Source organism: Panthera leo, chromosome D2 (assembly GCF_018350215.1).
Source record: "Panthera leo isolate Ple1 chromosome D2, P.leo_Ple1_pat1.1, whole genome shotgun sequence".
In the NCBI taxonomy this organism is placed as follows: domain Eukaryota; kingdom Metazoa; phylum Chordata; class Mammalia; order Carnivora; family Felidae; genus Panthera; species Panthera leo.
The window spans coordinates 37,397,202-37,410,149 of record NC_056689.1 but is presented as its reverse complement, the minus strand read 5'-3'; the positions used below and the strand labels follow the sequence as shown (position 1 = coordinate 37,410,149).

The following is a 12,948-nucleotide window of genomic DNA, read 5'->3' as shown; positions in this document are numbered from 1 at the left end:
GCATCAGGCACGGTCTGTCCCAGGCACCTCTCCTTCCTTCTGCCAAGGGTGCTGGCAATCCTTGGTGATCCTTAGCTTGTAGATGTATCATCCCAGTCTCTGCCTTTGTCTTCACATGGTGTTCTCCCTGTGTGCATGTCTGTCTTCAGATTTCTACTTTTTCAAGGGACACTAGTCCTACTCCAGGATGACCTTATCTTCAGTGTCTGACTGTATCTCTGGTAAAGTCACATTCACATTTACTGCGGTCAGGATTTCAACATTTTGGGGAGGACACAGAGCAGCCAATCAGTTTCCTTCCTCCCTGTCTGGGAGGACTCCTCCGGGACCACAGGACAGAACTTCAGTGTTTATTACTTTGTGCTGTCTGCTAGGAGTCCATCGACTCAATGAAGGGGTTGTTGGAATTTTGAACACGGGACTGGCTTCCGGGAATCCTGTGGGGTGGGGCAGTCAGGATGAATGGAACGCTGTCATGGGGCTTTTGTAAACCTGAGGGGTTGAATCCTGAGTGCACCTCTCCTGCCTCATGCTCTGCTCTGTTGGCTCCCTGTTCCCCTTGGAAACGAGGTGCAGTGATCTAACAGATACCTGACAAATTCATTCACATCGACACTTCAGGGCTTACAGTGGTTATCTTTCCTGGGAACATTTGCATCATTCTCTCCAAAGACAGTGGGATTACTGAAACCACAGCAGTTATTGTTAGTAGTGGAATTTCAAGGAGGAGTAGGAGTAGGTATTTTTTATGCAGCCGGACTTCCGTAAACTCTGGAAGAAGCTTCATGTCACTGACCCGACCTTTGGTTCTATGCGTACCTGGAGCTGGTTCGGCCCTTGGGATGGAGGGGTGAACACTGTCCCCAGGTACTTGTTGACAAGCAGGCAGTGCTGTGCAGGACGTCCTGTGTAGGCTGAGCCTTGCTTGTTGGTGCCTGGATTTTGGATGCTGAAAGGCCTGGTTGTATCCCTTTGGGTCAGACCCTCCTCAGTTCACTGGGACCCAAGTGTTGCTTTTCTTGTTCTTATGCAGTTGACATCGTCCTTGGGGTGAGTGGCCCCATTTTTGTGCAGACTGTGTTAGCCTGGAGACCTTTGGCTGTAGAGGAGGGAATACCCTCTCACATTGCCTTAAACAGTAGAGAAATGTGTGACCTCACAGTAAGAAGCCGCTGAGGTTGGGCTGAGTACATCAGGATGTGGCTCTGTGATCCTCTCTGTGTGTGTCTTCCGCTCAGGCTGATGGCAGGGCGTTTGTAGCAACAGTTCCGGCTGTCACATCTAGACCTGGAAGTGTCCAGGGCTACAGTGTCCCTTATGGGAGCCACTAGCCACAGGTGGCTATTTACAGTTCAAATTAATTAAAATGAACTAAAATTAAAATTTGTAGTTTTTTTAGGTCTGTTTATTTTTGAGAGAGAGAGTGCGTGTGCACATGTGGGAGGGGGCAGAGAGAGAGAGAGGGAGACAAAGAATCCCAAGCAGGCTCTACTCTCCCAGCTTGGAGCCAGATGCAGGGCTCAGTCCCACGAACAGTGAGATCATGACCTGAGCTGAAATCAAGAGTTGGACGCTCAACTGACTGAGCCACCCAGATACCCCTCTAGTTTCAACAGTAACACCAGCTACATTTCATGTGCTCTCTGGCCACCTGCGTGGCTACTAGCTGCCATACGGGACAGAGCAGATAAAAGAACATCTCTGTCATCACGTGCTCCAGAGGCTGAAGGGGGTTGTCTCCTCTACTGTCTCCTTGTCAGCAAAGAAGCCTTCTGCAGAAATTCCCTCACAGGGTCTCCTCACACCGACTATAGTTGGGTAGCTTGGCTGTGCCCAAATCAGTGGCTCACATGGTATGGTCTCTGGACCAGCAGCACTCAGGCACCTGCTAGAAATGCAGGTTCCTGAGCTTCACCCCATCCCTGTTACATCAGAAGCTATGAGGATGGGGCCTAGCATCTACATTTAACAGACTCCTGGTCTGACATGGGCTGACCTGACTTAGTCCCTGGCGAGGGCACTGGAGTGTCTGAGGCTGGCTTGGACCTGTCCCTTGGAGTGGAATGAGCGGTGGGGTTGGCCATGGGGACCACTGCTGTGCCTCCTGGAGGAGGAGGCTGGCCCGGCCTCACCTAATGACTGGAGGTGCTCTTTCCCTGCACCACAGCCCTGGCAGAAGGGGGCCGGTAGGTCAGATGGGGACTGGCTGTTTTGGTTTGTGCATGGTCTCTCTCCATGAACCTCAGGAAGGGCGAGGCAAGAGCAACGTCTTACGATAAAAATGTCACCTCCACTTTCCCACTCATGTCACAAACAACATTTGGGGAAAGAATGGCAAGTTACAGTCAGCAGAAGAGAAGACTGGTAGGGGAAGCCTTGCATGTGGTGTCTTCTCTGTGACAGCTTGTGCCTGATCGGCTGCCCTGGCTAGCGTTCGATCTGCGGGTGGCCTGTCCCCTTCCAGCTCTCCAGCTGGACACTGCTGACAACTCCCCACGCCTGTGCTAACCTTCAGGGTTAACAGCCCTAAGGATTGCAGAGTTCTTCTGCGGAGGCCTTTTCAGGCAGTTTTCATCAGCTGAGCGCGTGTGGCTTCTCAGAGGCCTCCCCCATCCCATGCAGCCCGACGGTAGGTAACCTGCCTGTCGGTAGGCCTCACGGATCTGCCCAGGGAACGCACACTCATGTCAGGCAATGGATATTTTTCTTCCCCATTCACCCTGACCTAATTTCTCAGGTGCCTTTTATTTCTCACCTGGGACAGCTGGGGAGATTTTAAGGCAAACAGACATCCTTGGGTAGCATATATAAAATAAGCCTTAAATTTATGCAAATTGAAGCAACAGGAGAAGTTTCTTATGAAACAAAGAAGTCTCTTGGCTTGTCAGCAGGAGAAGCAGCCGGAGGGCTTCCTTCGTTTCCCAGAGAAGATTCCTTGAAAGTGCAGCTTCTGGGTTGGCACAGGAAGGTCGGGTGAGTCAGCCTGGAGGCCGGTTCTGCGTGCACCCTGACTCCTTGTGCCCTCTGACCCTTTCCTGGTCCTTCTGGAACAGGGGCCTATTTTCCCAGCTCATCTGCTGAATGTGGGCAGTTTCTTCTCTTGGAGTACGTGCTTGATGCTTGTGGGGGTCACAGAGAGCCCTGGCCCCTGATCTCACAGTCCAGCCAGATGTCTCATTCTGTCCAGGCTGCCAAAGCAGAACACCACAGACCAGGCAGCTGGGAAACAAAGGACATTTATTTGTCACTGTTCTGGAGGTTGGGAGTCCAAGATCAAGGCAGGTCCAGTGTCTGGTGAGGGCCCGCTTCAGGTTCATAGATGGCGTCTTCCTGCTGTGTCCTCACGTGCAGAAGGAGGGGAGAGCTCCCTGGGGTCCTTTTATAAGGACACTAGATCCATCCATGTGGGATCCATTCTTGTGACCTAATCGCCCCCTGAAGACCTCACCTCAATACCACACCTTGGGGGTTAGGATTTCATTGTAGGGATTTGGTGGGGAGACACCAGCATTCGGACCATAGCATCAGAGAGTTAAGCGACTGGCCATTGTGCCCTGTGTAGAACTGAAGGAAACAAATAGCTCAGGGGGAGGAGCGCTGTTTCTGATGAGGGGGCATCAGAGCAAGTTTCAAGGAGGAGGTGGTCCTTATGTTGGGTCTTTTATGGATGGTGCTTCAGAAGTAGGAGCAGCTAGGAAGCAATAGGCCATCAGTGCCTCTATTTTTGGGTTTCTGCAGAGCAGACCCTAAGTGAAGGATCTGCTCTGAGAGCAAGTGTTTTACCTAGGAGTTGGGCGTGGCTGTAGCCGTTGCATTGTACTGTCAGTCCTGGGAGGAGCTGAGCTGCCGTCCAGTACTGACTGACCAAGGGGGGCATGCCCCTTGTTAGGGGAGGGCCCCTCCCTGCATGTTATCAGTGGGTGATGCCTTTAAATGGAGTGGCTCCCCGGCAGCCAGTAAAACAAGGGAGAAAAAAGCCACTCTGGCCAGCAAATGCAACTCCAGGCCAGAGGCTCTCAAACTTGATCAGGCATCAGAATCTTCTGGAGGGTTGTGCTGACTTCACTTTCTGGGTTTCTGACTTAGGAGGTCTGAGTGGGCCTGAGATGTGCATTTCTAACAAGTGTGTGATGCTAGGTGCTTTCAGAATCACTGGTTCACAGCGTGGGACTGTGTCTCTCCTGATGGCGCTGGCTCTCCTGGGCTGGAGATCAGGATGGCTTGGTTTCACTTGCTGCTGCCTATGGTGACCGTGTTCTGCTGCTGCTTTGATTCTCCCCCGACCGCCAGGGCCTGGGGGTAGCCAGGAAGTTTATCTGGGCATCGCCCCTCTACCTGGCCACTGCTGGCCCGTGCCAGTTTTCTCTTTGGTTCTGGCACCATGGACCCGCGGAGCTCTGGAGCGGATTGCGATTTGTCCGGCTGTAAATAAGACATAGGGGGTGGCCCTCAGCTGGAGTGTGGAGGTGAGAGAGCTAAGGACAGAGGGTCTTCTGGCTAAGACCACCCAGCTGCTGAGTCGCTCACTGAGCCTGCAGAGGTGGCCGAACCGGCCATGGCGACTGGGAGGCAGAGCCAGGTCTCGTGGTGGTGAAAGGGGCCTGCCCAGTCTCCTGGCCGGACTCTGCTCCTGCCGTCCCTTTCACACCAAGGCCCGGTGAGTGAGGGCTCTTTGTCCAAAATCCGGGGCCTGTGCCCGCTCTCCTGGCATCTCCCAGCACCCCTGTTTTAGTACAGTCCAAATCCCTTACCCCTGGAGCCCCATTCTGGACACAGAATGGAAGAAGGAAATCTGCCTTCCCCAGTGGTTCCCGATTTGGAAAGAGGAAGGAGCAAAGTTGGGAAGAGTGGACAGTTTTGCGTTTGAATCCAAAAAAACAGCTGTGCAGGGAGAGGAGAGCCAAGGGAAAGACGTGTGAGATTTCTGTGGACAACTCACTTGATGTCAGTTTTTATTTTGCTTGTTCTTTATGATGTTTGCTGTTCCTGGGGTGACTGATGGGGTGGGGGTGCTGATGGTCCACAGGGCCACCAACCATGCCGCTGTTGGGACCCTGGCTTCAGTTTCGGGGCACCAAGGGTTTTGTTTTTGCTTAATTTTTTAAAAAGTCATGTCATTGAGATATAAATTGCCTACAGTAAAGTCTCTCCTTTTTATATCGTTAAGCGAGCTTTGACGATCACACGTTGTCCTATGACCACCACCACAAGATACAGGACAGTTCCCTCACCCTGAAACATTCTCTTCTGTGACTTTGTACTCAGCCTTTCTTCCCTCGTCCCCCAGCCCCTGGCAGCCATTCATCTCTTTTCTGCCCTATATTTTCGCCTATTTCCAAATGTCCTATAAATGGAATCATATGGGGTATAGCCTTTTGAGTCTGGCTTCTTTCACTTAGCAGAGGGCTTTCAGATTCCCCGGCTGTCATGTGTCCTGGTGCTTTGTATCAGAGGCCTTTTCTTCCCCAGTAGTATTCCTTTCTGGGAAGGAAACGCTGCTGTTTATCCATTCGCTGTCTACCTTTAGTAGTTGTGTGTGGGTGTTGGTGTGCACGTACGTTTTCTTTTGTCTTGTGTAAATACCTGGATGCGGGATTCCTGGGCGGGATGGCAAGTGCATGTTTAACTTTGTAAAAGACGGACAGGGTGCCTGGCTGGCTCAGGCGGTCGGGCGTGTGACTCTCCATCTCGGGGTTGTACGTTGAGGCCCCATACTGGGTGTAGAGATTACTTTTACGTAAAATAATAATAAACAAGCCTGCTAAAGTGTTTTCTAAAGTGGCCATGTTGCTTCATATTCCCACTGGCGATATTTGGGAATTCTGGTTTCTCCGTGCCCCTGGCCAGCATTTGGAGGTGGTGTTGTTTTAATTTTTTTCAAGTTTTAAAAAATTTTTAAAGTTTATTTATTTATTTTGAGACACTGAGAGAGAGAGATCGAGCACCAATGGGGGAAGGGCAGAGAGAGAGAATCCCAAGCAGGCTCTGTGCTCGATCCTATGTACTGTGAGATCATGACCTGAGCCAAAATCAGGAGCTGGGTGATCAACCCACTGAGTCACCAGGCGCCCCGGTGTTGTCATGTTTTAATTAAGCTATTTTGATAGTGATACAGGGACTTGGTAGTTGTCCTCAAACACTTGCAAGTCTGTTGTGTAGAAGAGGAATTACAGTTGTATCGTGTGGCCCTTAGGAGTATATCTAGGTCATTGGGGGAAGTGGAGGGAGACAGATTTTAACTCTGTACAGAGCATAATTTTTATGGGGCAAGTTTGGCTGGGCTTTGCTGTAAAGTAGTGAGCTCCCCCACCAAACGGTCTTGGTGGCCATTTGGGGGATTCTGGCAATCATCTGGATGGAGGGGCTATACCTCTTCAAAACATCTTTCAACCTTGAGGTGCAAGCAAAAAAAGAAAAACTTTATTTTTAATTGACTGGGGATGGAGAGGATTTTCTGCAACACTTGCCGTTAATTTGGAACGTCCAGGCTTAGCATATCTTGGGAGTCTTCTTGAGGTGCCCTGTGGTCCTACTGTGCTTTCTACCTTCCTTATTGTGGAAGGATAGGCATTCAGGCAGCATTTTCCCCTGTCAGTCTGCTGTGTGTTGGCTTCTCAGATCTGGGCAGCCTTATTTCTTGTGTGTTTCATGTATGTTCACACCTTTGGAGCAGGAAAGGGATACTCTTGTCCAGAGACAGTGTAACGTAGTGGTTGAGGCCCTGGCTCTCCAGTTGGAGCCACGTTTACATGGGAGTGGACTGTTTTCCTGGCTGTACAGTCTTTGTGGATGTCACTTTCTCACGGGATGATCATAGCGCATCCGTGGGAGGGCGCTCTGGGGGTTAATCGAGTAAAGACAGAGTGCACTTAGCACAGAACCCAGCACCTGGGTTGTGCAGTGTCCGCGCTCATTTCACTGTCTGTATGATTGGCTGTCCCTGGGTCCTCGCATCTTCGAGCAAGTGTCCTCATTCTGCCGGAGGCTGGGACAGGAGGCCGTAGCTGTGTGTGGTGACAGATCTGATGGCCTCTCTTTCTGTCCTGCATCTCTCTCCAGCTTCCTCAGAAGCCAAGGAAGGGATACATTTTTCTGTTGCCTCGTTTACAAAATGGGGTGAAAATTCTTTACCTCCCAGGACGCAAGTTGCTGAGCCTGTGGTACTTTCCATTTCCCAAACTCTAGATTTGCTGTTTCTGTGATACTTCTTGGACCTGATTATAGTACAGAGCACCTGTTCTCACATGGCATGGTGTCTCCGAGGCCCTTTCTGGGGGCCAGTGAGGTCAAAACTGTTTTCCTAATGATCGTAAGAAGCCACTTGCCTTTTCCACTGTCATTCCTCACACAGACTTTGCTGTAGAGCAGAGTTTTCTAGAGGTTCCATCCCTCGTGTGTGATATTACACAGAGAAAAGACTCTAGCCATCTCTATTAGGCCAGATGTCAACAGCATTGTAAAGATGCGATGTCACTCTTCTTGCTACGTTTTTTGTTTTGTAATGGAAAGGGGCAGGGGCAGTTAACTTTTTCAGAAAGAAAATCTTATGTGAACATTTTTGCTTATTTTAAAATTAAATATTTAAAAATTCTTTCTTAGTTTTAATTTCTAATCTGGTAGACATCATCAGATAGATATAACCCATGTAAACAAAAGCTCTTGGGAGTTCTCAATCATTTTTAAGGTTGTAAAGAGGTCCTAAGATCAAAAGGTTTGTGGACTTTTAGGTTAAGACCTTGGGCTCTGGGGTCAGGTAGACAGAGGGAGGTCTAATTCTCAGTGCTGTCATTGACTGGCTCTGTGACCTGGACAGTTTTTCTTTCCTGATGTGTGAAATGGGAATGACAGCAGTGTCTTCAGTAAGGGGGTGGGATGCATCTCAAAAACTGCCAGGTACAAAGTAAGTGCTAGTCGTGGTGGTCCTGTGGGAGGCAGCGAGGCACGGAGGTGGAGAGGACGTGCTCTGAATCCAGGTGCCTGGGCTCTCCTCCAGGGCATCACTTGCTCTTTGTGCAGGTTTGAGTCAGTTACCTAACCTTGCTAGGCCTCAGTTTTCTCAGCTATGAAATGGGAATGATAATGTTAGTGCCCACCGAAGTTTGTTGGGAGATTACATTAATGCCTGGGACATCTGTGTTGGCTGCTCTTGTATGGGTTGGCGATGGCCGTGAACATCGAAATTCCTCTCGTCCAGAGGCTCCTTGTCTTTTTATCCCATTGTCTTGGGTTTGCCAGTCCTGCAGGGATCATTGCCTGCTAAAGTTGTTTAGAGGGTTGGCTCATCGGCATCACTAGAAGAGGCATCAGACACATGTCCAGAGGAAGCCCCACTTGTCAGAGAGCTGGCTGAGTTATTGCAGACTGGATGACAGTGTAGACCTGGCTCTGGGTTAAGGCTCATACAAGTGACTTCATTTGCCAGAAGAGGAAAAAGTTACAGCTTGCACAGCTGTAACCAGCTGATTTCTAAAACTCTGGGGACAGGGGTAAGGGTCCAGGGTCTTTTGGGGACAGGTGAGGGAAGGCTTCTTAGGCCGTGGAGTAGAACCATGTGGGGCGGGGGAAGTGCTCGTGGGAAATGCTGGTCCTGGGCCCCACCTCAGAGGGCATTCTGACCCAGAGGTCTGGCCTGCGGGTGTTATGGTGGTGATGGTTTTATAATAACATGTACTTTAGGGGGTACTACACTCAGGTGGTGGGGGTACCCACTTTGCATAATGCTGAACTGAGTGGTGGAGGCTCCTGCCTCACACCGTGCTCTAGCCTGTCCCCCCAAAGTGTCAAAGTGCCCATCTTTTGTCGTGGGGGACACTTGGCTTGCGTAAGCAGTCAGCCAACAAGGATCAGTCGGGGGGCTGGTGGTCGAGATGGCACAGGGTCAGAAGACTTGCATCTTGCCCTTTGCATGTTTCGGGGCTGCTGGGGAGACAGGCACTCTGTTCCCTGTGAATCAGCCTCCCGGAGCACATCCATAAAATGAGATGGCTGCTGTGATTTCCTGTGACCCCACCTAGGATCTCGGAGGGGTAGTGGCTGTCCCGGGGGAATATGTGGACAGAGTCGAAGACAGAAGCACCACTGACCTGTCTCTGTGTCTCTGACATTTGGGTGAGATGTTTTCTTCTTAGAAAAGGATTTGGATCTTGTCAGAGGTACTGGTGGTGGCCACTGCTGCGGCTGTTCCTTAGTAGTAGCATAAGGCATAGGATGCCCTTTGGGACACTTTCAGTCCTGGACACAGGTGATGAGGGCCTGATATGAATGGACTGAGCAGCCAGAGGCCCCAGGACTTACCTGCAGCACATTACATTGACCTTAGCCGTGACCAGCTCTCTCTGAAAGCCTTCTAGGAGCCCATATACCTGGGCTGGTTGGGGCAGGTCCTTGGGGCATTTGGAGAGGTTGGAGAAGGAAGCTGTGCAGTGTTTGTTCAGCCCTTGTTGGGGGCAGGGACACAGGCCTTGGGCCCCGGCCTCAGAGGCGGCTGGAGCTTCTTGGGCCTCAGGAGCTTCTCTGGGTCCCTCCTGTCCCTTCTTCTGCAAGCCGTGTCTTCCATTCTGCTCAGGGCTCATGTTGGCCTCTCCATGCCCAGGCGTGGATAGCTGCTGTTTCCAGACTAGGAAGAGTTGTGCCAATCAGGGCCTAAAAGGGTTCTATGTTGGAGGTGTCAAAGCTGGGCTGGGAAGAGAGTGGGAGTCCTCAGCAGGACCAGCAGAGTGGGTGGGTGATGCTTGGACGCTGGAGCAGACAGCCCGGGCTTGGGTCTCAGTTCCCCCTTTTACTCCTGACTCGGCGTTGTCATCTGAAAGGCAGATGCTACCAGGACCGCCTGGTAGGGTTGTTGGGCTTAGCTGACTCAGGCCAAGGGCTCAGAACAGTGCCTGGCAGACCCAGTGAGTGCTAAATGCAAGTTCACTTTGTTGTTTTCCCCCGCCAGGTACCACCGGGAAGGCGCCATCCCCTCCACCCCTCCTGCCTGACCGGCAAGTGAACGAGAAGGTGGAGAACCTCTCCATTCAGCTGCGGCTGATGACCCGAGAGAGGAACGAGCTGCGGAAGCGCCTGGCCTTCGCGACACATGGGACGACCTTTGACAAGAGGTGGTGATCAACACCTGCTCCCCTGCCCGGGCCCGATGGACAGGGGCTACTCTCCTGATGCCATCGTGCCCCCCCTTCCCCACCCTGCCCCCCACCGCATGCTTATCCTTAGCTCCCGGTGGTGCATATGGCATTGCCAGAGTGTCCCTTTGCCCCAGTCCCCACTGCACTTTGAAACACCGTCCCCACAGCCCTGGGTGGGGGGAGGGAACACAGGCTGCTTATGCTTCCTCCAAGCCAGACTGGAGCTTGTGGCCTGAGTCACATACCACACGGAGATTGAGAAGTGTGGGCGTGTCTGTCATCTATCCGTCCTCTATTCATGATCATTTGGTGGGTGGTTTTGGCAGCAGCTGGTGGGGCCTGGTCCCACTCTGGTGCCTCCTCACGGGTTTGTTAGGTGGTCTTGGGTTCATCACTGCTCCTCTCTAGGCCTCTGCCTTCCAGCACCAAGACGGTGTGCTTCCTCTCTATCTCTGTCTGCTGCTTGCATGCAGCCCCTGTCCTAATAGAGATAGTGATCCCATGGTTGAGCCCCCGACCAGTCCCAGCTACGTGCATGCGTGTGTGTGCATGTGTGTGTGTGTGTGTGTGTGTCTCTGCATGTGCGTGTGCCGCTCCTCCTCACTGATAACGTGGGTCGTTATATGTTCACACATTAATTGTTCCCTGCCACATGTGTTTCAGGAGGGTATATTCCACCTGGCTTCTTTGTTGTTTTGAAGAAAATCTTTGCTTCTTTTGGGATTTAGAGGTAGATACCAAGGAAGGGTGGTCCATGGGGTGGGGCAGAGGGAGAGTCTTTATGCACCTGCACAGTCCAGGGGGGCTTCATAGAGGAGGAGGAGGGATACAGTGTGATTCATCCTTCCGGGAGATGCTGGTAGGGATTCTGAGGGGAGGGGGATTGCCCTTAGGGGCATCAGAGTTGTGTGCCTCTTCCTGAGGAAGGTTCCTCTGGGATGATGTCAAGGCTGCAAAGCCTGTTCTTTCAGGCTGTGTTGATGACGATATGGTCCTCAGCACAAAGGGAGGGCCAGTGGAGACCCAGTGTGCTAGAGTCCATACTGTCCCTGGCTGCTTTCATGCTACCAAGGCAGAGCGGGTAGTTACACAGAGCTGCGTGGCTGGCAAAGCCTGAAGTATTTACTGCCTGGCCCTGTACGAGAAAGGTTACTGACGTCAGCTGTAGGGCAGGGGTTCTCGAATTTGTGCACTGGAATCACCAGAGGGCTTGTTAAAGCACCGCTTGCTGGTTAGCCCTCCCTCCCTTCCAGGTGCCTGATTCAGGGGTTCTGGGGCTGATCTGAGGTTTGCAGTTCTCACAGCATTAGGTGAAACGAATGCTGCAGGTCTGGGAACCCCACTCTGGGAAGCATTACTCCTGGCCAGTGTTCTCAACCGTGGCTGCACACTGGAATCCGTGGGGGAGTTTAAAAAAAAAAATCCTGATGTCTGGGTCACATCCCTAAGGATGCTGATGTATTTGGCCTGGGCCTTGGCGTTTTACTGTGCACCCAGGATTGGCAGTCAGTTTCCTAAAAAGAGGAGAAACTCCATCCTAGGTTTCTGGCGTGCCCACTGTGTGTGAAGGCCTGTTGCACGGTCTCCCGGGAGCTGCTAGAGAATAAGACAACACCTTTTTAGCTCTCCAGGCTCAAGCAGGGAGCCCAGGCAACCAAGGCCCTCCATCCTAGGGGTCTTGTCGGTCTGGGGAGGCCAGGATGTCTGAGCAGAACAAACCCCAGGTGGTCGTGGTGTGTAGGAGCCAGTATCCGGGGACGCTGGGCTGGAGGTTTCCTGGGGCAGAGACCTTCCTTGTCTGAGTGGTCCCGGAGCCCGTGTTCACTGTTGCTGTCTGGGCCAGGCCCTACCACAGGCTGAATCCCGACTACGAGAGGCTGAAGATCCAGTGTGTGCGGGCCATGTCGGACCTTCAGAGCCTGCAGAAGCAGCACACCAATGCCTTGAAGCGGTGCGAGGAGGTGGCCAAGGAGACCGACTTCTACCAGTGAGTGGGCCCACTCTTTGCCTCTGGGCTGGGAGCCAGCGGTTCTGGTGCCGTCTAGCAGGTAGTGGGCCTTCAGCAAGTGGGTTTGGGTCTTTGGGTCTCAGGTGGGTTTTTCTAAGTACGGGGCGAGGTGTGGAGCCTTCACACCATCTGGTGACAGCCTTGGAAGCGCAGCGGGCAGGAAAGGGATCAGGCCCGTCAGGTTGCTGCGCTCCTGGGTCACGGCCCAGGACCCAGCTGCAGCTCCTGCAGTAGGAGAGGCAGATGGGCATGTTCCCTTTGGTCTCCTGGGGCCCCTCTGAGGCTGTTGGCCGGCCGTACCTGCCCATCAGCTGCCCTTTGCCCCGCCTCAGTACTCAGAGGTGCCGGGCCGGTACCAGGTAAGGGCTCAGCCCTCACCTTGGCCTTCATACGTGTGCCCTCTTTGGTGTCAGGTTTTTAAAAAGTGGTTTGGGTCCTCCTGGCATTTGGCTGATACCAAGCTTTGGCCTGCCTCTGAGTGCCGCTACCCTGGTTGCTGTGTGGGCTCCCACTGGGAGTCCTGGGACCTGGAGGGGCTGGAGAGGGTTGGAGGCTGGCTGGGGTTCACTGTGTGTGCGGGGATTATAGCACACTCCATAGCCGGCTCCTGAGCGACCAGACCCAGCTGAAGGATGATGTGGACATGCTGAGGCGGGAGAACGGACAGCTGTTGCGGGAACGTAACCTGCTGCAGCAGTCATGGGAGGACATGAAGCGGCTCCATGAGGAGGACCAGAAGGAGATTGGTGACCTCCGGGCCCAACAGCAGCAGGTACAGCCAGGCAGGGTGGCTGGGGGCAGACCGAGGTTGGGTAG

The 12,948-nt window shown here is 52.6% G+C and overlaps 1 protein-coding gene across 8 annotated transcripts in view; it reads left to right on the top strand.

Moving 5' to 3' along the window:
* DLG5 (discs large MAGUK scaffold protein 5) overlaps positions 1-12,948 on the top strand; it is a 126,475-nt gene that overhangs the window by 50,576 nt on the left and 62,951 nt on the right. For 6 of the 8 annotated variants that reach the window (XM_042907466.1, XM_042907468.1, XM_042907473.1 and 3 more), the window contains 3 exons: positions 9,938-10,100; positions 11,968-12,111; positions 12,721-12,904. In XM_042907466.1, the coding sequence (XP_042763400.1) occupies positions 9,938-10,100; positions 11,968-12,111; positions 12,721-12,904 (491 nt within the window). Of the gene's footprint in view, positions 1-2,888; positions 2,974-9,937; positions 10,101-11,967; positions 12,112-12,720; positions 12,905-12,948 lie in introns of all 8 variants that reach the window. The other 2 variants (XM_042907471.1, XM_042907472.1) reach the window with 2 other exon arrangements.